The sequence below is a fragment of the Chanos chanos genome, chromosome 4 (genome assembly GCF_902362185.1).
Source record: "Chanos chanos chromosome 4, fChaCha1.1, whole genome shotgun sequence".
In the NCBI taxonomy this organism is placed as follows: Eukaryota; Metazoa; Chordata; class Actinopteri; order Gonorynchiformes; family Chanidae; genus Chanos; species Chanos chanos.
In genome coordinates, this window is record NC_044498.1 from 37,741,036 (window position 1) to 37,763,415 (window position 22,380).

At 42.6% G+C, this 22,380-nt stretch overlaps 1 protein-coding gene across 1 annotated transcript in view; it reads left to right on the forward strand.

Moving 5' to 3' along the window:
- Window positions 1-21,299, forward strand: part of ptk7b (protein tyrosine kinase 7b) — a 24,762-nt gene extending 3,463 nt beyond the window's left edge. Inside the window, exons 3-21 of the mRNA XM_030772294.1 lie at window positions 1-182; window positions 6,781-6,883; window positions 7,135-7,298; window positions 9,298-9,445; window positions 11,180-11,313; window positions 12,887-13,153; window positions 13,543-13,679; window positions 13,964-14,099; window positions 14,531-14,650; window positions 14,971-15,120; window positions 15,673-15,817; window positions 16,266-16,393; window positions 17,355-17,555; window positions 18,500-18,655; window positions 18,893-19,125; window positions 19,682-19,747; window positions 19,986-20,137; window positions 20,462-20,640; window positions 21,139-21,299. The exon at window positions 1-182 is cut by the window's left edge and continues 101 nt beyond it. Coding sequence (XP_030628154.1) covers window positions 1-182; window positions 6,781-6,883; window positions 7,135-7,298; window positions 9,298-9,445; window positions 11,180-11,313; window positions 12,887-13,153; window positions 13,543-13,679; window positions 13,964-14,099; window positions 14,531-14,650; window positions 14,971-15,120; window positions 15,673-15,817; window positions 16,266-16,393; window positions 17,355-17,555; window positions 18,500-18,655; window positions 18,893-19,125; window positions 19,682-19,747; window positions 19,986-20,137; window positions 20,462-20,640; window positions 21,139-21,299 — 2,962 coding nt within the window. The remainder of the gene's footprint in view (window positions 183-6,780; window positions 6,884-7,134; window positions 7,299-9,297; window positions 9,446-11,179; window positions 11,314-12,886; window positions 13,154-13,542; window positions 13,680-13,963; window positions 14,100-14,530; window positions 14,651-14,970; window positions 15,121-15,672; window positions 15,818-16,265; window positions 16,394-17,354; window positions 17,556-18,499; window positions 18,656-18,892; window positions 19,126-19,681; window positions 19,748-19,985; window positions 20,138-20,461; window positions 20,641-21,138) is intronic.
- The last annotated feature ends 1,081 nt before the right edge of the window (window positions 21,300-22,380 follow it).

Sequence of the window (22,380 nt, forward strand, 5' to 3'; positions counted from 1 at the left end):
CTACTCCTGGCTCCAGAACGGACAGCCGGTGGTCGACTCGGACCGTCGCTTCCAGGAGGGCAGCAACCTGAAGTTCACGGCTGTAGACAGGCACCTGGACACCGGCAACTTTCAGTGTGTAGCCTCCAACATGGTCAATGGAGAACAAGCTTTATCAGCCAACTCATCCTTTAACATAAAATGTGAGTATCATTCAGAGGTAAAGCAAGAGCTTTAAAAACTGAATCATGTGCAAACTTTTGTTCCAGTTCTTCACCAGACCGCCTGACTAAACTAATGAGCGTCCTGTGAAGGCCCTGAATGGAAGAATCAGACATATTAAATTAAGACATGAAGGAAAGATTCACAGGAATGCTCTTCAGAGGGAAAGTAGCTGGGCTCAGATGTAGTTTTTTCCAAACACCAAAAACACAAATCCAAATACAAGAAAGGGATTATCTCATCTTTCAATGGAGACAAAGCCACAGTAAAGGGTTTTTAACGGGTTTTTGCGTGTGATGTCCGATTTTGAAGCAATTTTTTTTTCCTCAACAGCTGTGCTGAGTGTTTTTCTCACGTTGCACTAAGTGCTTTTGTACAGGAAAGAAATATGTGTGTCATCTAGTGTATGTTTTCTCTTGTTTCTTTCTTTCTTTTTTTTATGCTTTGTGAAACAGTCAAGTCTTCCCACATATCTCTGAAAAGGCTTTTGTGTCAAAATTACTGAGGAGTGAAATTCCCCTCGTAGCCATATAATTATTCACGTCTAGATTATCAGTAGCCCTCCTTCACATTTGATTTCACATGTGTTTCCACCCCCAAAAGCTTTTGTGTTTTCTCAAAAGCTTTCAACGCATTCAATGCTTAGAGGCTTCACTTTGGTTTCTAACACGTAATCAGAACCATCATGGTCCTCTTGTGTTTCTCAAGTCACCAAAACCCATGCTCCTCTTCTTTCTGTTCCACTTCTGTCTTTAGCATATGCTCTTTGTTCTGGGTGACTTTTGTTTTTTGCTCTTGACAACTCTTCTTGAGTTTGAGAGCAGGTTTTGAGCTGTTCTATCTTGTTTTAGATTTGAGTCAGTGGCTCTGTCTTTCTCAACATGCAGTCAGCTTCTACTCAAACTTTGTTTCTCAGATGTAGTGGTATGCCTGATGTCTCTCTGACAAGAGTTATAATTGGGACAGAGGAGTGTTTTGTAGCAGGTAAATCCGCAGATGTAAAGAATGGATAACCCTGCAAACCTCAGTCACCTGTCTGTCTTCAAAGAGGCCATGAGAATTAAATGAAGGAGTTGACACCAGTAGCAATGAAATCTTGCGAGAGAGCTAGTAAAATGTTTAGACAGAGACTTCAAAACCTATTGACATCTCCCCATGAAACTTCACCAAAAGCTCAAAACTTGGTGGTTCTTTCCTTCAGAATCTTACGCTCACTGTATCTCCCTCAGTCATTATGGTACCTGAGTGTCAAGCAAGCTTTTTTATGTCTGCTCTCCATGGCTGCGGCTTCGAAAGGCAAAGCATAGAGGGAACAGATGAGTGTTGTAGCACAGCTGCCTACAGCTCATAAATAAGAGACTACAGCTAAACTCATCTCTCTGATCTCTTTCCATCTGTGGCTTTGGAGTCTGATGTGATGCTTGGATTCTCATTGATGAGGGACAGACTGTTCTCTCTGAAAAGTATTATTTTTGGAGTCGCTAGATCTGACCTGGGGAAGCAGTTATATTTTTATTTCATATAATTAAAAGTGATTTATAGTCGTAATAAAAATGGACTCAGACAAAGATGAGTTTAGAGACGAGGTTTACATGACTTTCTGGTTTAAAGAGGTGTAATAGCCCTAAAAAAAAACAGAAAAACTTTAGAGTGTCCCTCACCAAATGTTGCCCTCAAACCCTAATGAAAACAGAGAAGTTTATAGTCATTTCAAAAACGGGGAAAAACCCTAGTGGTCGATGTCCTCTCACTACTGGTCACTGTTAGACTTTCTGACCAGAGACTCTTTGTTTTTATTGTGGTAGAGTCTGTGTGTGTGTGTGTGTGTGTGTGTGTGTGTGTGTGTGTGTGTGTGTGTGTGTGTGTAAGACCATTTTTATGCATATCTACAGCCAGTTTGCTGAAGCGTGCTAGCAGTAAGTGCCGTTATGGGCTCCATTCTCTCAGCTAATCTGTGCGTCCTCTGAGGCTGGCTGAAGCAGAAGCCCTTTTGACAGGCCAGATTCCAAACAGAGACTGATGGTTCCAGCACTGGAGTGACTCTGGCTCCAAAACTCACTCCTACCCCAGATGGAGACTCACCATCCATCTCCACCTCCTCACACATACTGTTCAATTCCTCTCCCACACACCTCTAAGAAAAAAAATGCTCACACGTTGACTGGACTCTGAGCAATGACTAGCTTGTCTAAGGATAAATGTTGCAAGACTGAATCAGTAAGGTATGCTTTAGTTTTTCTCAGTGGTTTACCCGCTCTGACTGGCACAGCTGAGACAGTTCTGTAGCATGAGAACATTTTATTAGCATAACCTCAGACTACAAATTCCTCGGGTAGACAGAGTCACTCTGAGTAAACTGTAGGTTTCAAGAATTGGATTTAGTTTTCAGAAGCCAACACTGGGTTTCAAGAAAGATGTGTTAGCAACTGGAAGAAACTATGACATATTTTTAGTGTATACATAGCTTTAGCGCTGGCTTCTCAGCCTGTTTCTTCCTCCATTTGCATGCTTATTGATCCCATAGGCGGCAGTTAAATAAAGCTTGCTTGTGCGTTCACACATACAAATTAGAGACGCCACGATAGACTCGGAGGAAAGACGGAATGGTTTACATTCTTTCGTGCAGAGGTGTGTAACAAAACATGCCAACTTTTGTAGGGACGAGTTTGTGAGTTCTGAAGCTCTTAGGTGTGCTTTGAACTGCACATTCTTACATCTCTTTTTTTTTTTTTTTTTTTTTTATAAGTCTCGTAAATTCTTCTTAATGAGAACTGGAGCAGTGGCCGGTATATTTTTCAGCATGCGTGGGTGTATTCTGAATGAAGCAGTATGTGTAAGTGACAGGTAGAGATATGCATAACTGTAGTTTGTGGCAGCTGCTACTGTAGGAATTAGTGCTTAAAGCATGAGAAGGTTCAGAATGTATTTAAAGAGGCTCCTTACTCTATAGTCCATGGGTAATTGAATATGCATGCAGGTGCACCGGGGCTGTGTTTGGATTTTTTTTTTTTTTTTTTCCATTAGTGTACTTCAGGTGCATATGAGGTAACGTGTATATGCATGTGTGGATGTCTCTGTCTATCTTTCTGTGCCGTTATCTCTCGCATACAAACACTCAGGCGCAGACAGACAGACACAGACACATGCACGTGCGCGCGCACACAAATTCATGCTCACACATACACACGCGCACGAACGCACATACACACACAAGAGAACACAGTGCTGACTTACCCAGTTGAAAGCAAACTGGGACAGTTATCTGATTTGTAAGAGCAAAATCCTGTTAAGATGGTTCATTGTGCTGTGCTGTTCACATATATCCTGTATGAGTAGCACACAGTCTCTACTTTGAATTTCCAAACCACACCACTCATAACCCATTTGTCCACAAAAAACAAGAAGTTGCTTTTTTTTGTTGTTAACAATCCACTGTAACAGTAACCACTAGTCTTCTACAGCAACTTGAAGCTTGACTACTTGGTGTTTAAATTTCAGTGTCACACACTTTTTCTCTGAGTCTTCTGTAATCCCTCTGTGTCAAAGCAGGCATTCGTTGTAATTATCAAACCTTCACTCTTATTTTGAAGTGGCGCCTCTGGCTCTGTGTGTGTGTGTGTGTGTCTGTGTTTGTGTGTCTGCAGACCTGTATTCTGTCATGGCAAACGTGTTTGTGGCAGTTTGGCTTTAAACCTCACACTGAGTGCTGCTAGCTTGGCTTCCATCACTGAAAATAAGACAGTGACTGCTGACGTTCTCCTGAGATTTAAAAACATACATGCACACACACAGACGAATACACACACACCGACACACAGTTACCGTGTAAGCTTCTTTCACACCTTTACAGAGTGTCGTGTTGATGCACACCTTGAGGCTGTTAACTTTCTCATTGCCCCCCCCGGCCCCTCACTTGGTTGCTGTATCACTGTATCAAGAGAGAAGGTTCTAGAACATTATCCTTTAGTCTCCTATTACCTGTCACAGCTTTATTCTGCAGAGGATTTTTGCTTTTGTCTGTGTGTGTGTGTGCGTGTGCACGCGCGTCCGTGTGTGTATATTTGTGTGTGTGTGTGTTTCCTGCGGTTTGGTGCTGATGTTACTAGAGAAAAGGAGTGTTGCTTTCGTGTGAGCAGAGTCCTTCCCCAGCATAGGGTGGCACCGATGTGACAGCCAAACAGATAGCTGATTTTCTGAGCTGCAGCTTTGTGCTCCCCTGTTCTCTGTCAGAGAGAGATGAGCGTGGCCATCTCTCCATTCCTGCGGAACAAAGAAGAATCAATGGAATGTCATCTCTGCTAAATTCTCAATTGTCACTGTCAGCATTGTTCCATTTCTGATCATCTTTTAATGAGCATAATTCAGTTAGCAGGAATAAACGTCAGATAAATTTTGACCTACCATTCAAGTACAGTTCTTGCCTCACCTCCCACCTTGATGTCATGTACCTTTGATGAAATCATTACCTGAACATGAATAATGGCTGGAAACAATCCCCATAGCAACAATAAGCACATTTTTATTTTTATTATCACTGCAAGCAGTCCTGAAGCATTCGAAGGTTCCCCTCTATTAATCATTCTTATTGGAAGTCATAACCTGAAGACCAAGCTAGAGTTTAATATTGTTCAGATCCACCAAACCCCATTTCAGATTCCTTTATAATACCAGGCTGCTGCTTCTGCTGTTGTACTGTGCTAGACTCGCTTAGCAACATTTACATTTCTGCTGTCAGGGTGACGCCCATTATTTTTATAGCTACTGCTATGGAGGAGGGGGACTGTTATAATATTTTGCCTCTGTGAATGAAGGCATATGTACTATGTCTTTTTGCCAGTTTTGTATTTTCTCTCCTCTTTATCTCTCTCCTCTTGTGACTCCTCCAGACAGCAGAGGAGCAGGTAGGGTATCCTCCCCCCATTTCACTGTCAGTAATGACCTGCCTCTGGGCTGTCTGTGCGCCCTGACTAAGGGTCAGGGTGGTTCACCCATACATATTTATTTATTTAGTCTTATTTTTATTTATTTGTAATAGACTTATGGCTGTAAAGCTCGGAGGCTTAAGCGGACAGGTTATGCTCAGAGATGCTGACAGGAAAAAAAAAAAAAAAAAGACTGGAGAAACAGAAAAACAGCAGCAGTTTCAGGGCAAGATCTGCCTAGATTCACGTCAGACCACAATACGGTGCTCATTACTGTAGACCAGCGCTGCTGAACAGGGGGATGGAGCTTTTTTTTTTGTTACCGCAGAGACAGCTACCCATGATTCTCTGAGGTCGAGCGTCGGGCCCGGCCGAGCGGTGAGTTGATGTTTTGTGACACGTCTCACTCTAGCGCCCCCTCTGACCTCAGTGTGTGGGAGAACTCATTCTTTGCATATTTTATAGACGATAAAAACATGTCAGGAGAAATGCAGCTTCAATTTTCTGCCCCGTGGCACCACAAGTGGAGAAGTCACAGTGTTCACTTCAGATTCACCCTGACATTAGCACGCACACGCACACGCACGCAGACCAATCATGCTACCAGGACAAACAAACACTCTGCCCTGCCAAGCGGATACACACCACAATCAGCCTATGTAGGTTGATTTATTCCTTAAGGGAAATGTGTGTATGGTTCATAGACATACTCACGCAAGGATAGCATACTGCATTCATATAAACATACACTACACAAATATGAAGGTCACCCTGAACATCTGGATATGTGTACATTACAGTCCCATTCACTCTCCAAATGGAAAATAAAATGATATGATTTTTTTAAAGTAATCCAGACGGATTTATCTGAAGAAAATAAATTACACCACAGTGCCAAGTTGACTCAATGTATCTTCTGTATTACGTATAAAATGACTGTCTCTCTAAATCAAATATGAAACTAGCTTGAAGAGAAAATAAAATAAAATGTTTAACCAAACACAAAAGTCATCGAGTCTCTGTTTTACGAATGTATGATTCATGAATCTACAGTACATCTGCCTTTATCAGAGAGTTACACAATTCCTGTGGTCCAGTGCTCTTCGCTCACTGTCTGTACATGTTGAAATCTTCATCTTAATGGTGAAAACAGGCTGTACTTGCTCTCTCTCTCTCTCTCTCTCTCTCTCCCTCCCTTTACTCCTGCTCTCTCGTCATGGGCCTCTGTGCCACTCCGGACAGCCATGTGAAACATTCAGTCAAGTCTCTCGTTGTGTCTGAGTAGAGAAGATGGAGTAAACATCATTAGGAGGCAGAACTTTCCTGCTCCACATTTATTAGTGTAGCTGCACTGTTATTCTGTGACCCAGTGTTGTTACTGTGGTAAGCTTTGGTCTGCCCTCATGTCTGCTACCCTGAGTAGGGAATAAGAACCTTGGTTTTTGTTGTTGTTGTCCTTTTTGAGCTCATTCATTATTTATGTAGCTTTTGTTTTTCTGTGTTTATATGAGAATGTAACAATATATGTAATTGTCACTTTTTTATTCTTCTGTGTTCAATGACTTTCTTTCTTTCTTTCTTTCTTTCTTTCTTTCTTTCTGTCTGTCTTCCTTTTCATCCAACATTTCAATCTGATTGATCTGCCTCTTTTCTACAGGGTTGGAGAGTGGGGCAGTGACTCTAAAAGATCCCGCCTCAGAGGCGGAGATTGAGAGCTCCTCTCCAGTCACATTACGGTGCCACATTGACGGACACCCAAGGTGAGAACCTCACCCTTCCAGTCACATAATCCTCTCTGTCTTCATTATACACTCACCAGCATTAACAAAGCATCTGCCACTCCCTACCCTCATTATTATTCTCTTCACTTTTTTTTAATTTACAACTTCAGTGTGTACTGGTCTTAATCTTCAGTAATTACATCCCAGTCTACCCTCACTCTTATCATTTCACTGCTAACTCACTGAGAGCTTGTGTGTGTGTGTGTATGTGTGTGTGTGTATGTTGACAGGCCGACCACTAAGTGGTACAGGGATGGTGTTCAGGTGCCCAGTAAAGAGCGGACCCTGACTCTGAGTAGCCCCACTCCGGAGGACAGTGGAGAGTATTACTGCTGTGCCAGGAATGCCGCCGGACAAGTCTGCAGCAACAGCAACTACACTCTCAGCATCATAGGTGTGTGTTTGGTTGATATTAGCTGGGTGAGTGAAAGGGTGGGTGTGGGATGTGGAGTGGGGGAGCGGTCTTTGCTTCTTAAAACACAAGTTAAAAACTGAGTGCTAAAACACGTGTGTTTAATGTTGTATATTCCGTTTTGTGACCTTGGTCTTGATCATTGGTCCTCTTCTCTCTGATTATCCTTGTTCTTCTCCACTAAACCCCTGGCTTTTTCATTTTTTATCACTAACACGGCCAGACAGCTCAGAGGAGCCTCACACCCTGTTATGAAATGATTTTGATGTTCGGTAGCTATGCTGCAGCTAATTTCATATATTCCTCGTTTCATAAATATTTCCACACCTGTCTGTGTTTATTCAGAGACCTGATCGCTGTGTTAGAGCTCTGGTAGTGTGAAAGAGATTTGCTGTGCTCTGTGAGGAACATGAGACTCACAGGGACCAAGAGAAGATTAACTGCCTCTACTAGATCAGCTACCCACCCTCACACATGTAGCCAGACACACACACACACACACACACACACACACACACATCTTCACACCTTCAGCCTATTCAGCCTGTGCGTGTAGGAGGATGTCCCCACCTGCACTGTGTGTGTGTGTGTGTGTGTGTGTGTGTGAGGGAGAGAGAGAGAGAGAGTGTTCAGAGCAGCTGTTTGTGTGGTCTCACTTGTGGCCCTGCTATACCAGAAAGTTCTGTATAATGAAACCTAATCCCTCCGTCACCACATCCGTCAGCATCCTGTTTCTTCTGTAGACTCGCAGCAGATTAACACCTGGATGGAGAGAGTTAAGAGGTGAAGGGTAATTGTTGAGTTTCCGCCCTCTGCAAGTCCTCAGCTTTACAGACAATTGATAGCTTTAACACAGTAGCCCTTTTCACAACACAAATATGTTGTCTGTACAGTTTGGGTGGTCACAGAGTGTGTGTGTGTGTGTGTGCGTGTGTGTGTGTGTTTGTAGAGATCATTCAACAGGTGTATGTGTGGGAGGATGTGTGTTCACCTGCACTGTGTGTGTGTATGTGTGTGTGTGTGTGCATGTGTGTGTGTGTTTGGGGTGGGTGGGGTCATGTGAGGAGCTTTGTGGTATAACTTCTTCTAGATTTTTATCCTTCATTAAATTTAACTGAGGTATTAAATACGTGATAAATTTTGATTTTACAGATGTATATCTTCCCATTTAGAGCTCACATCTTTGTGAGTTGTTTGGATTAACAATCCAGAATTTGTTATTCCATTTGATGAGTTCAGAGACCAATGTGAATAAAAGCTTATCAGGCATGTTTTTCGTTCTGAAAGCAATGAAAAATGGTCTAATTCTGTTAAATATGATCCCCTGTGACAATTTAACTCATCTTTGTGACTTACTAATATTGCAGAAGGGATTGATTCACTGAAGTGGCTCAGAGCTGCAGTTTGATTGGCTGTCTTTTGGAAAAGCTATAAAAAGGTGACATTGCTGCTTTGTGAAAAGACTGGCTTTGTTGGACAGCTGTAGCTGGAATAGGTGTACAAAGGGGATGACCTGTCAGGCTGCAGCTGATTGGCTGTGATAAAGGTTCTCTGACTTCTATTATGGAATGTGTTCAAAGAGCTCATTCAGCTGCCCTGAGGCCAAAGCCATGCTTATATCCAGCCCCACCTGAGAAGGCCCCCACTGCAGCTCCCAATAAGACCTGAGATGATTCCTGCATGTGTGTGTGTGTGTGTGTGTGTGCATGCGCGTGTGTGTGCATGTCTGTCTGTGTGTCTATGTGTGTGAATGACAAACAGTCTGTAAGTGAGAGAGTGTGTGTGTGTATGTCTGTGTGATTGTGTTGTATGATTCAGCTAAGACTGTCCAGGACTGTGTTTGTCTACTCAAACCTCTCTTTCTTCAGGCTCTGTTTAGATGGTGTCTTTTTTTCACTTCTCACTGTATTTATCGGTTTGAATTGGACGTGTTCATGTTGCGGCATGATCTCATGCTCTGCCCGTTTGTCTCTGAGTTCAGATAAGAGTTTCCCCCGTGCTGTCGTCACACCGGAGGACCAGGTGGTCCTGAGGAACGAGGAGGCCTTTTTCCACTGCCAGTTCTCTGCCAAACCCCCACCCACTGTCCAGTGGTTCCATGAGAAAGAGCTTGTCGTCAACAAATCACGGTGAGTTCCTTCTGTGCTTCATTCATTCATTCATTCATTCGTCCGTTCATTCGTTCGTTCATTCGTTCGTTCATTTGTTCATTCATTCATTCATTCATTCGTTCGTTCATTTGTTCATTCATTATCTGGCTTGGTAATGCACATCAGCAGTGGTTCCTCCAGCTCTCACCATCTTCTCCAAATCTATTTCATTTCCACTTTTCCTTCTCTCTCTCCTTTTGTTCATTCTTTTTTTCTGTTCTACTCCTGTTTCTTCTCGTACTCTCGATTTATTCAAATATTCATGAGTATCCATACATTCTAGCTCTGTGTCTCTGTGTGTGTTAATCTGAATGTTTCTGCTCCTCTAGGTTTCCATTTTCGTAAACCTGCTGTAATAAACCAGTATTGCTTGAAGGTGCTCAGTGCTGCATGTGTTCAGTATCACTCAAACCATACTGTGTGTCTCTGTGTGCAATGCCAGCCAAGCCTTAAAGCTACATCTGAAATGCCAAACTATGTTTTACAGCCCTGGAACTTTGGTACACTAACTGTAAGCTTGTGTTGTAATGCTTCAGTGAATGTCCACAGTCAAGTGTTTTGATTTGAGGAAAGCCTAAAGAGATGTAATCCGTTTTATCAGGAATATCTTGTTCAAATGAGAACATGATCTTCTAAATATGAATCATACTCTCTAACAATAGGAGCATTTAGCTTGTTTTTGGGTCAGTGTTAGAGTCAGGGACCTCACACACAGGTCACAATGAGAGTAATGCTTTATGTATGTATGTGTGATCTGTTCTGTAAAAGTAAAACAGGCCAGAGATTAGGGCATAAGACATCTGTCCTAATTTGAGTCTGGTCTTTGCATTGCTCTTGGAACAGAAGTTGCATATATTACGGTGGATTTTAAGGTTAGCTGGTGCCATGGGGATTAATAAATAAGCTCTTATCTTACAGGTAAAATGAACAAAAGCAAACCCCCTGAAAGTTTCACTCCACTGAATGAACTGTCTCTGCAGACATGCCAGTATCATCTCAGAGGCTTACATTCTAATGCTTCGCGTCTGTTCCTAAGTCTTGGGTTTTTTGTTTTTTTTTAACATCTCTCTCCAGGGCCTCTGTACTCTCCAGGGTGTCTTAACACTCGAGAGGTTCAAACTAGAGCCCCGTAGCTGATTAAAGCCGGCTATGCTGAATTATATTATTTCTTTTCTCAATATGTACACCTGCATTTATCACCAGTTCACTGAAGCAAAACGTGTACTCTTTCCCAGCTGACTTCTGTGATATTCATAATGAACTGAATTGTTTTACCTTGGAGCCAAGGTCATACCATCCCTCAGCAAGATGAAGTTATCCAACTTGATCTGTTTTGGGAAATGTGTTATTTTTAAATTCTTGCAGCCTAAGGTCTTTCTGTTTCTATCTCTATCTCTATCTCTATCTCAATCTCTGTCTGTCTGTCTGTCTGTCTGTCTCTCTCTCTCTCTCTCTCTCTCTCTCTCTCTCTCTCTCTATCTCAGTCTGCTCTGTCTCTTTCTCCCTATTTTTATCTTTCTCAGTTAAAAAAACACTCATGATCCAACATGTCTGTGGTAAACCAATGTGTTTAATGATGTGTGGTGTATTTGTGTGCTTAGCACTGCAGGTTGTATGTTTTGTTCTGTTGTGTGTGTGTGTTTGTGTGTGTTTGTGTGTGTGTCTACAGACATTTACCTTTATCTGGTCTATCCTCCTTTTTCCTCCATTCAGGGTCTTCTTGTTCAGCAATGGCTCCCTCCTCATCACCCAGGTGAAACCACGCAGCACTGGCACATACAGGTGTGTTGCCAAAGACCATAGAGGAGCCAATTCTGTCAGTGTGGAGGCCACCCTCAGAATAGCAGGTAAGAGAGCATACACACACACACACACACACACACACACATATACACACAGGTGAGGTTACAGTAGCTACACTAGCTCAGTGAATAAAGCCACAATAGCAGGAACTGGAGAGTGGCTGCTTTGAAGGAACGTTGACCTCTCACCTTAAGGCTACAGGTACTAATGTTTGTGCCCTATCCTATTTCTAGAGGCTGACTTGGAACCCTCTTAACCCCCAACGTAGCATCCCTGTTTACTCATCACACATGGTGACACTGAAAAAAACAAACAAACAAACACACCCAGTGTTCTGCTCTGATTCAATTAACGATCAACAAAACACTTTCTTTTGGCTCACACGCCAGCACACAGACAGTTTTGAGCAAACACACACGTGTACATACGCACACATGCAGACACACATAAGCCGTCATGACTCGTGTGTACTCTAGTAATAAATCACCAGTTTATGTGCATACAGACACAGAGAGAGAGAGAGAAAGAGAGGAGAAGAGGAAGAAGAAGAAGAAGAAGAAGAAGAAGAGAACACACACAGGCGCTCTTTCTGTCGATCATAATAGACAGATTTTTTCCGCTGTTAATCTAATTCCCTTATCGACATCCGGCCTCAGAGCTGTTGTCCTTACAGTGACCCACTATCTGCTGTTTTCCGCAGTCACAATAAGCAGCCTCATGTCGCTCTCTACCCATCCTCTCTTTCCATCCTCCTCTCATTCAAATCCCCTCATCACATGCAAGTCAGATCAAACTAATCAAATTTGGCTTCAGGGAAACTGATGACGCGTTGAATGCTCCATGTCCAATCAGCTGGTTTGTATTTGAATAAATCACTTTGACTTTAGTTATAAAACAGCAAATCATGTAAAACTGTCCTTTTCATCTGTATTTTGAGTCACCTGGACAGCTTTGTCCTAGTTTGGTCTAGTTGGTTTGATCAATCTACACTACATACAAACCTAAATCAGTTTACCAGCTGATTGTCTGGTTAAGTCAAGTATTTTAGTGCAAATCTGAAATAAAAATGGGTGATCCAGTGACTCCCCCAGGACTGGACAAACACTTCTGAAAATGGTTTGGAGCTATGCCTGATTTTTCAAAGTTCTGTATGTTCTGTGTTAAAGAACATCATGGTTTTACTGATGGAGTTTTGCACGCATTATTTAATTGTGTGTACTTAATTACCAGCTGTGTGAACCCAAGCTGGAGAGAATTATCTTAATGGCCATGGACCCAAATGTGGTTTTTCTTTTTTTTATTCTTCTTCTTCTTCTTTCTTTCTCTTTTTTTAGTATTCTGTAATCCTTCTCTTTTTTTCAACTGCAATAAAGCATGTAATCCAATACTAATCCATGATTTGTTCCACTGGATTGAGTTATGCTAGAGCCACATATATTCATACAAGTTAACCATTAGCTTTTATGCTATTTTTAGGCTTATGTTTATGTTTCACTGCTAATATACCATGTGAAATCCATTAAGCTCTCTGTCTCTCTCTCCCTCTCTCTCTCTTACTCTGTCTCTCTCTCTCTCTCTCTCTCTCTCTCTCTCTCTCTCTGTCTCTCTGTCTGACAGAGATAGAGGACATGGGGGGAAGCATGTCTCGGGTGTTCCCAGTGGACACTCTTCAGCGGGTAGCTTGTCAACCCCCAAGGGGGCTTCCTGAACCTGAGGTGTGGTGGGAACGTGAGGGGGTTCGGGTGCCCTCCGAGGGCAGGGTACGTCAGGAAGGTAACGAGCTGATGTTCAGCCCCACCGAGGGCGGAGACTCCGGCACTTACACATGTGTGGCCCAGAACAAAGCAGGACAGAAAAGACAGGAGCTGGCCGTCACAGTGGCCAGTGAGTAGGAAATCGCTTTTGATGCCTTGATATTATATCTCTTTTTCCCTTACTTTTCCTACCACTTTATGATGTGTTTCTTAACTGAATGTGTAACATTGAAAATATATACAGCTGTAATTCTCAGCATCTAATCATATTTCAACATTGTTTCATTGTGTTTCTTCACCAACAATGTATCAGAGTTTTCCTTAGAGCCACTGATTAAATCAGTAAGGTCTGTTAGCACAGAGCAGGAATCAAAAATGAGATCTTTTGGAGTCCTTACAGAAGTGTTTGGCATCAGTGAACTTATGCATGAGTCATAGGAGGTTTCTGTTGATGTTGTATCACAGGAGTTTGTCAATGCTTTAGTTATCTGTCAATCATCTGAGTTCTGTCTGTCCTAGCTGCTCCTGTTTGGGTCACTAAACCTGAGGACTCTTACATGGAGGAAGGGAAACCAGGGTACCTGCACTGCCACGCCCAGGCTACCCCTGCTCCTGAGGTCATGTGGTTCAGAAATACCGTTCCCATCAACCCTGAGGTTTGAACTGCTCTCATCATTAATAATTATTTCATTGAAAGTCTGCATGTACTAGAAAGAGTGTGGGGTGCATCGAACATTCATCCGGAGCCCATGAGGTGACTAATTTGATGGATTTTTAATCGCTAAACTGTCTCAGTTTAGGGCATGATGCATCCTTATTTACCAATGTCAACATTTTCAAACCTAATTGACAGGTAATTGCACTTTTATTCTCTCCCCCTCTCTCTCTCTCTCACTCTCTCTCTCTCTCTCTCTCTCTCTCTCTCACTCTCACTCTCTAGGACAGTCGTTTTAAGCTCTTCCCTAACGGTACTCTGAAGATTAATAATGTGGAGGTGTATGATGGTTTGGTCTATGCCTGTGAAAGCAAGACTGAGGGAGGCCACCTCAGAGCACAGGCCAGAGTCTTCATACTGGGTAGGTCCTTGTGTGTGTGTGTGTGTGTGTGTGTGTCTTTCAGTACTATTTTTCTGCAGTAGGTTTTTCTGTAGTTTAATGGGTGATAATCATCTCTCTGACCTGAGTCGCTCATTAGACCTGTCTCTGTTGTCATGTCTGGCCTGAAACTTGCTTTGTCTATGGAGGCTTTGTTTATGTGATTCATCTCTGATATGTTTTCTTTTCGCTGTGTTTGAAGTGGTTTTACACCTACGCCTGTGTATGCATGCCCATGCATGATCTCTGTCTCTATGCATGTGTGTGTGTGTGTGGAGGAACTGTTCATAAACCCATCCTCTGTGAGACATAGTGTAGATTATGGTGATATATCTGTATAACTGTATTATCTGCTTATCTGTAGAGTCATCTGTGTGAATACTTTTTGTGTGTGATAAATGTGTGCGTTTCAGAGAAGCTGAAGTTCACTCCCACGCCGCAGGCGGCTCAGTGTTTGGAGTTGGACAGAGAGAGTAACATACAGTGTTCTGCCACCGGCCAAGAGAGTCCCACTATTCACTGGACTAGATCAGGTCTGAGGGCCTTCATGTACTACTCACACACACACACACACACACACACACACACAAGCACATTATTAACAGACACACTCACATAATGACTCTCCTCACATATTATACTCTCCCAGTATGATAACATTCCTTGCATATTACTCACTCAAAATATTGTTATCTGGTGTGTGCTGTCGATCTGCTTCACATTGGCTCAGTGGTTAGCACCGGTGCCTCACGTTAAGAAGGCCCTGGGTTTGAATCTTCTATCTGTTGCTTTTTACTCATTCTGTTGTTTTTTTGTTGTCATGTATTCTCGTCCTGTACATGTATACGCTCAGACGGCAGTGAAATCCCATCTCACGTGGATCAGACAAACGGTGTACTTCGTTTCTCAAAGGTGAGACGCAGTGACGCGGGGAACTACACCTGTGTGGCCTCCAACAGTCTACAGGGAGAGATCAGAGCGTACGTCTCTCTCACTGTCGCAGGTGGGTTCATTCTCTCTCTCCCTCTCTCTCTCTCCCTCTCTCTCTCTCTCTCTCCCTCTCTCTCTCTCTGGATTCCTTCGTGTGGATAAGAATACAAGCGCAGCGGGGTGATGTGTGGGGAAGATAGTCTTGTAGTCCCCAAGTACTACTGCTTGCCTTGAAGCTTGTTTTCTCTGATGGGTTTTAGCATAGTGAGAAATCCAGCTGTGAGGATGTAAGTGTGAATATTACTTGCATTATTATAGGAATATATTATGGGAATTCACACAGAAATCTTTAAAAGTGGTGAAATATTCAATAGCCATCTCTTTTGTCTGTCTCATATCTCCGTCTCTATGGGAGCGTCTTTGTAGAACGTTAGTGAAGTTCATTACTTATTCTTTCATTTTTAAATGAATTCTGTAAAAGTGAGTAGCCAAAAAAAAACCCCCAAAAAAAGAGTTCCACAGGTTACAGTTGTGCCAGGGAAGGTCCCCAAAGCTATGCCTGGTTTGGGTCATAAATCTATTCTTTAGTTATTTTTGTTATTTATTCCTCTCCCTCTCTCCTCAGTGTATATCCAGTTTAAACTGGAACCTGAACACACCACAGTGTACCAGGGTCACACAGCCACCCTGCACTGCCAGGCCAGTGGAGACCCACAACCATCCATCCAATGGATGGTCAAAGACAAAGTACTGGCCACCAGTGCCGGGAGGTTAGGACATTACTCATTCATCCCTCATTTTATCTCTCTCTTCTCATCTGTCACTATTTCTCTCCGTTTAAAGGATCTCGTTCATTATCGCACTTTCTACATTTTTTAGCTTCTTACTGTTTCACTTTTTTTGCCGTGTATTTCTCCACTGAGTATAAATATATTTTGTGCTAGCTTTTACATACTCACTCGGTTCTGCTCAGTATGATAGTACTAATAATAATACTATAACTCAAGCAGTGAATGACAGAAATACAGATTAAGTGATGTTTATATTAAATACATTTTTACATCTTTATATCTTTTTTGTTTATTAGAAAATGAAAACTGTAACAGAAGGTCGTTAATTCTCTCTCTCTCTCTCTCTCTCTCTCTCTCTCTCTCTGTTTCTATCTCTCTCTCTCTCCCTCTGTGTGCATGTGCATGCATGTGTATGTGTGTGTCTAAGGTTTCAAGTGATGCCCAACGGTTCTCTGGTCATTAATGACGTGATTACTGACGACACTGGGAGGTATACATGCGTTGCTGGAAACAGCTGCAGCATCAGTGACCGAGTGGCTCAGCTCTATGTCGTGGGTAAATGACACTCCCCTATTTTCAATGCTTTGACCTTTACATTACCAAGTGCACACACGTTTACAATGTATACTCACGCGCGCACACATACATACACACACACAGGCACACGCACGTACACACACACACACACACACACACACACATTCATACACACTCACAAGGACTGAGTGAGAATCCTAATGAACTCTGAGAATCAGCTGACATGAACAGCCTGAATAATGACACACACTCCTCAGACATCAGAGCATTTTGAGTGGGGTTTTCCCTCAGTCCTGCTCAAGCAGGTGACTTTAACTTTATCAGCTTTTAATCCAATAAACTAAATATGGCCCCTCATGTGACCGAACTCAGACACTGACTTACACACACTGATAGAGCTGTGTGACCGAACTCCAACAGACACTGACTTAAACACACTGATAGAGCTGTGTGACCGAACTCCAACAGACACTGACTTACACACACTGATAGAGCTGTGTGACCGAACTCCAACTGACACTGACTTACACACACTGATAGAGCTGTGTGACCGAACTCCAACAGACACTGACTTACACACACTGATAGAGCTGTGTGACCGAACTCCAACAGACACTGACTTAAACACACTGATAGAGCTGTGTGACCGAACTCCAACAGACACTGACTTACACACACTGATAGAGCTGTGTGATCGTTTGTGCCTCCACACACTACTTTCAATTGACTTTGCTCAAGTTTTAATCCAGCTGACAGAGAAAGAGTTGTGCTGGAAAATAAAAAACCCAGAAACAACACTTTTTATCTGCACTAACACGTAAATCTGGACTGTTTATTAAACACAGCGAAGTTTAATACCTGTTAATACCGCACAGTGCTTTCATGAGCGGTTTATCCAAACACAACTTTTCTTTTTACCCCATTCATCACCTTAAGGCTGCTTTTCTCTACCTCTGTGCCGTTTTGTTACGTGTGACAGAAAAGCCAGCCCTGACCCCGAGTGAGGAAGAGGAGAAGACTCCATATAAGATGATCCAAACCATCGGACTGTCTGTGGGTGCAGCCGTGGCCTACATCATCGCTGTGCTTGGACTCATGTTCTACTGTAAACAGAGACGTGACGCAAAGAGACAGCAAAAGGGCCAGGATGCAGAGGAGCCAGAGATGGAATGCCTTAATGGTCTGTGTGTGTGTGTGTGTGTGTGTGTGTGTGTGTGTGAGGGAGGGTAGGGTCTTGATAAGTATGTGTTAAACCATGGAATTCATGTAGATACCAGTCAAATTACTTTCTTTCACAAGTCATTCACTGACCAGTTCCAAAGTCTGCAAGTTTGTGAGATACGCTGCCATCTAGTGCCTACTGCTGGTACTGCAATATGAGAGCACTCCAAATGGTTCTAATTAAACGCACTGCTGTTGTAACTTTAGGCAGGAGAGTGGCCAGGTCTTTTGTCTTTGTGTGGCATTTTTTAAGATCTCCAGGCTTTTGCTTTGCTTGAGTTGGCCATGGTTTCTGAACATGTTTTGAGAGAGTGGTTAATCCATTCATAATGGCTGCTTATTGGATCTCAGCTGTAGCTCCATCACAAAGCCCAGCTTTACTGAAGAACACTCAAGAGCAATTGAATAGTTCATTGCTTCCACTGAGTACAAAAATGAAGTAATCTCTTTAATGACATTAAAACGTCTTGAATTAGAACTCAGTGTCTACGTGCCAACCTTACCTTGATACATCTGTACTGTATCACAGAAGACCACGGCTCTGCCTGGTTTTTCTTTTATCCATGCTCTGGCATGTCTAATTTAACTAATCAACTCGTCGTGTTCTTGGTTAACTGAATGGGATGTTGTGGAGTTAGGCTGGAGACAAACGACGTTCAGGATGGCGGTTATGTGTGGGGATTGTGCCGAGGATCATTCAGCACAGAGAGCACATTCAACAGACCTACGGTTTCACTCTTTTGTCTACACCCTTATGGATCATTTCACATTGTTAGAGCTCAGGGCCCTCTCTGTGGTCAAAACTGAAAAAAATGAGAAATTTCCATGCGTACTCTGTGGCACTGATTGTCTTTTGTGGCTGGAATGCTATTTCTGATGCAATAATTTATTTCTCTGAACTAGGGGGCGCTGTGCAGCAGAATGGCCATACTACAGCAGTGATCCAGGAAGAGGTGGCACTGGGTAGTCTGGCTACCACAGCAACAGCTGAAAAACATCATAGCACCAATGAAAAGTCCCACTTTCCTAGAGAAGACTTAACTACTATCACAGTACTGGGTAATTTCATACAGATAACATTTAAAGTTGAACTGTTATTTAAGTTGTAATATTTTGTTGATATTTTGTTAATTTACACAGAGAGTCCAATTATAGAGCTATACCTTTGAGCTATAACTCTATAAAGCTATAATTTTACAGTTACAAAAATAATTTTTGCCCCTGACTATTTTGATGAAGTTAAAAGAACGCTGATTATGGAGTGAGCATTTGCTTCCTTCTTTGTATGAACTGTAGGTAAAGGGGAGTTTGGTGAGGTGTTTCTGGCTAAAGCGAAGGGTATTGAGGAGGGAGAGGAGGAGTCGGTGGTGTTGGTGAAGAGTCTACAGGTGCGCGATGAGCAGAGACAGACGGATTTCCGCCGGGAGGCTGAGATGTTTGGCAAACTGAACCACACAAACATAGTGAGACTTCTAGGCCTGTGTAAAGACTCTGAGCCCCACTCCATGATCCTGGAATACCTAGACCTGGTAAATATCCACAGAGAACATGTACATACATACACACACGCACACACACATCCTAGAAAGCATTTCTTTTTGGCTTCTATTTTAATGTAACTATAGATTAATAACTTCATCTCAGCCTTAACCTTAAGCAAAGAAATACATGGGCACTTTTTGCTTGAACAGTAATAGCTGTACCACACACACACACACACACACATACACACACACACACACACACACACAAATACATATTTTTGAGAGTCATTTACATGCCACCTATTTATGGGTTTATTTTACACAGTTTTTAACAGTATGCTGGCCTGATAAGTAAGTAGAGGACATGTCTATATATGCAAGGTCAGAGATCTGTAGCTAATCTTAAGTGCTTATTACACAAAGTGTCAACGTATCAAGTACTCAGGGCCGACCTGCGTGTCATCTCGTGATGACACGATAACAGAGATTCCACTGTTTCATCATTTCCAAATGAAACATGACTTGGCCTTAATCATCCTCTCATCAAATTCTCTGAATTCTACTAATTGTCCTGTTTTTGTCATTTTTTTTTTTCCTTCAGGGAGATCTGAAGCAGTTCCTCAGAATCTCAAAAAGCAAAGATGAGAAAATCAGCACCAAAACCAAGGTTAGTAAGAAAGTCATCCTTTCAGATGTTTACATTGTTACAGCGCTATTAGTACTACGCAATATGAACTTAAAAATGAAAAAAAAAGAACAAACAAAAACATTGCTTTGGCTCGTAACACTTTGACACGCCTTAGAAACATGTCCGAACTCTGCCTGACATCATTCATTCTTTTCTCTATATTTGTTTTCACCCCTACCCTTCCCTGTCCTCTCTCCCTGTCCTCTGTTCCTGTCAGGTGTCCATCTGTGTGCAGGTTGCTCAGGGCATGGAGCACCTGTCCAACCATCGCTTTGTTCACAGAGACCTGGCCGCCAGGAACTGCCTAATCAATGGCCAGAGACACGTCAAAGTGTCTGCACTCAGCCTCTGTAAGGACGTCTACAACAGGTAAAGAACCAGAACACGCAGGCCAACAATACACACAGCACTTTCAATGCATTGGCAGTTATCAGAGCAAGGGGGACAACATTTTAAATACGTAGTGGAATGTGAACATTTTGCTCTTATCTGTTTGGCTGAGGATAGAATGGTTAATGTTAATGATTAATGACTTATGGTTGAAAAGCATGCCCTACATTTACTGGTGGAAGCACCAGATAACTTGAGGGAGGAGGGTGCCACCTTGTGGTGAAACCTGACAATTACAAGTCTGTTGTCTTTTGATATGGGTTTATCCTGACTGTGCATGTGAATGCTTGTGTGTGTGCATAGTGAGTACTACCACCACAGGCAGGCCTGGGTCCCTCTGCGCTGGCTGCCAACAGAGTCAGTTTTTGAAGACGAGTACTCCACCAAATCAGATGTCTGGGCTTTCGGTGTGCTCATGTGGGAGGTGTTCAGCCATGGAGAACTGCCCTACACCAGTCTCAGTGATGAGGAGGTTCTTGAAGGTGAGCCCATTTCTTTTTTCTTTTTTTTTTTTTTTTTTTGGCTGACTGACTGCTTTACCATAAAAGTCTAGTAGAGGTGTATTCTGTTCTACTCTACTTTGTCCAAAAGGACTCTTTCATACTTGAAGTTACTCACTGAAAGGTTCTAATCACACAGTCTGCACATACCAAGCAGGATAATCACCTCCAGCTTTGTTGAACTTTTTTTCTACCGGAGCATGTAATTGTGTCTCTGTGTTTAGTGTCTCTCTCATTTATTCCTTCTGTCTGTGTTTGAGTCTGAGTCATGCTCTCACTGCGCCTGACCTCTCACTCTTTATCAGTGAGTGTGTTAAGTGTTTTAGAGTGTTTATGACAATGAATTGTTTCCTGTTTCAGACTGCTTTCTCTCTCCCTCTCTCTCTCTCTCTCTCTCTCTCTCTCTCTCTCTCTCTCTTTCTCTCTTTCTCTCTCTCTCTCTCCCTTTCATTAAACTTCTCTCTTTGTCATCCTCATCAGGTCTCCAGGCTGGTAAACTAAAGCTTCCTGCTCCTGAGGGTTGCCCATCTAAAGTCTACAAGCTAATGTCTCGGTGCTGGGCTCCCAGCCCAAAAGAGAGGCCATCCTTCAGCGAAATACTTCAAGCCCTAGGAGAGCTGCCCTCGGACAGCAAGGTCTGAGCTCATCGCTGCCCCCTAGAGCCTGCCCCCTGTCTTGCGCCCTACAATCAGAGACACTTAGAGGGCTTAAGTCTCACACATTTCAGGGAGCCACGAACAGGACTATTTTTGTATTGCTGAATGTGTGTGTGTGTGTGCGCACGTGTGTGTGCATGTGCGTGTGCTTGTGCATGTGTGTGAGAGAGAGGGAAAGAGAGAGAGAGAGTGTGTGTGTGGGGGGGTGCATATAAAGACTCAGAGATCCAGGAAGTTTTATTTGCCTTAATTGTAAGCATGGAAAGGCATGCTATTGTCCCCGTGAGGTCCGGTTTTTACCTTTACTTTTCGTCAGCGCCACCTCTCCGTTCCTGAGATCTTCTTTCACCTTCTTTTCTGGAGTCTCAGGGCATTCTGGAGCTACCTCTCTAAGGGGTACGAACTTTGACCTTGACCAACCACTTGTGCTGGTGAGAGGAATAAACCAACACAATCAGGGGCAACGTGTGAGCTGATGTCTGTCAGTTGGGGGGCACTCTTTATGCTGGACTCTCATCCATCAAATGTTTTTAGCAAGGACTTGAATTTGAAGCGTGTGTTGTAGAGTGTGTTTTTGGATTTTTAGACCGTGGGAGTGACTGTGTGTGTGCTTGTATGTGTTTTCATGTTCTTTTTGTTAATGGTTCTTATGGTCGAAAGGAGAGTATTGGTATAGAAAAACACACCTGACAGTTATAGGGTTGCACCTTTTTAACTGTTACTCTAAAGTTTCATGTGTTAGTCATGTGGAATCCAGCCATTCTTAGATCCTGAGGTGAAAAACAACAATCATAATTTCATTAAATATCATACATGTGATGAGTGCATGTATATAAGAGATATTGTACAATAGTGTGTGAGCGTGTATGTGTATTGAGATATGAATCAAGAAAATGTGTGTTCTGATTGTAGTTTTACTTGTAATTCTTACTCTGCGGTGCTCACACGGAGGCAAAAGTTGTGGTGGAGAGACTTGGCAACTTGTTGCATAAATTGTTAAGCCACAATAAAACTATATATCTCCATATCTCTGCATAGCAACTTCTATTAATCACAATACTATAGG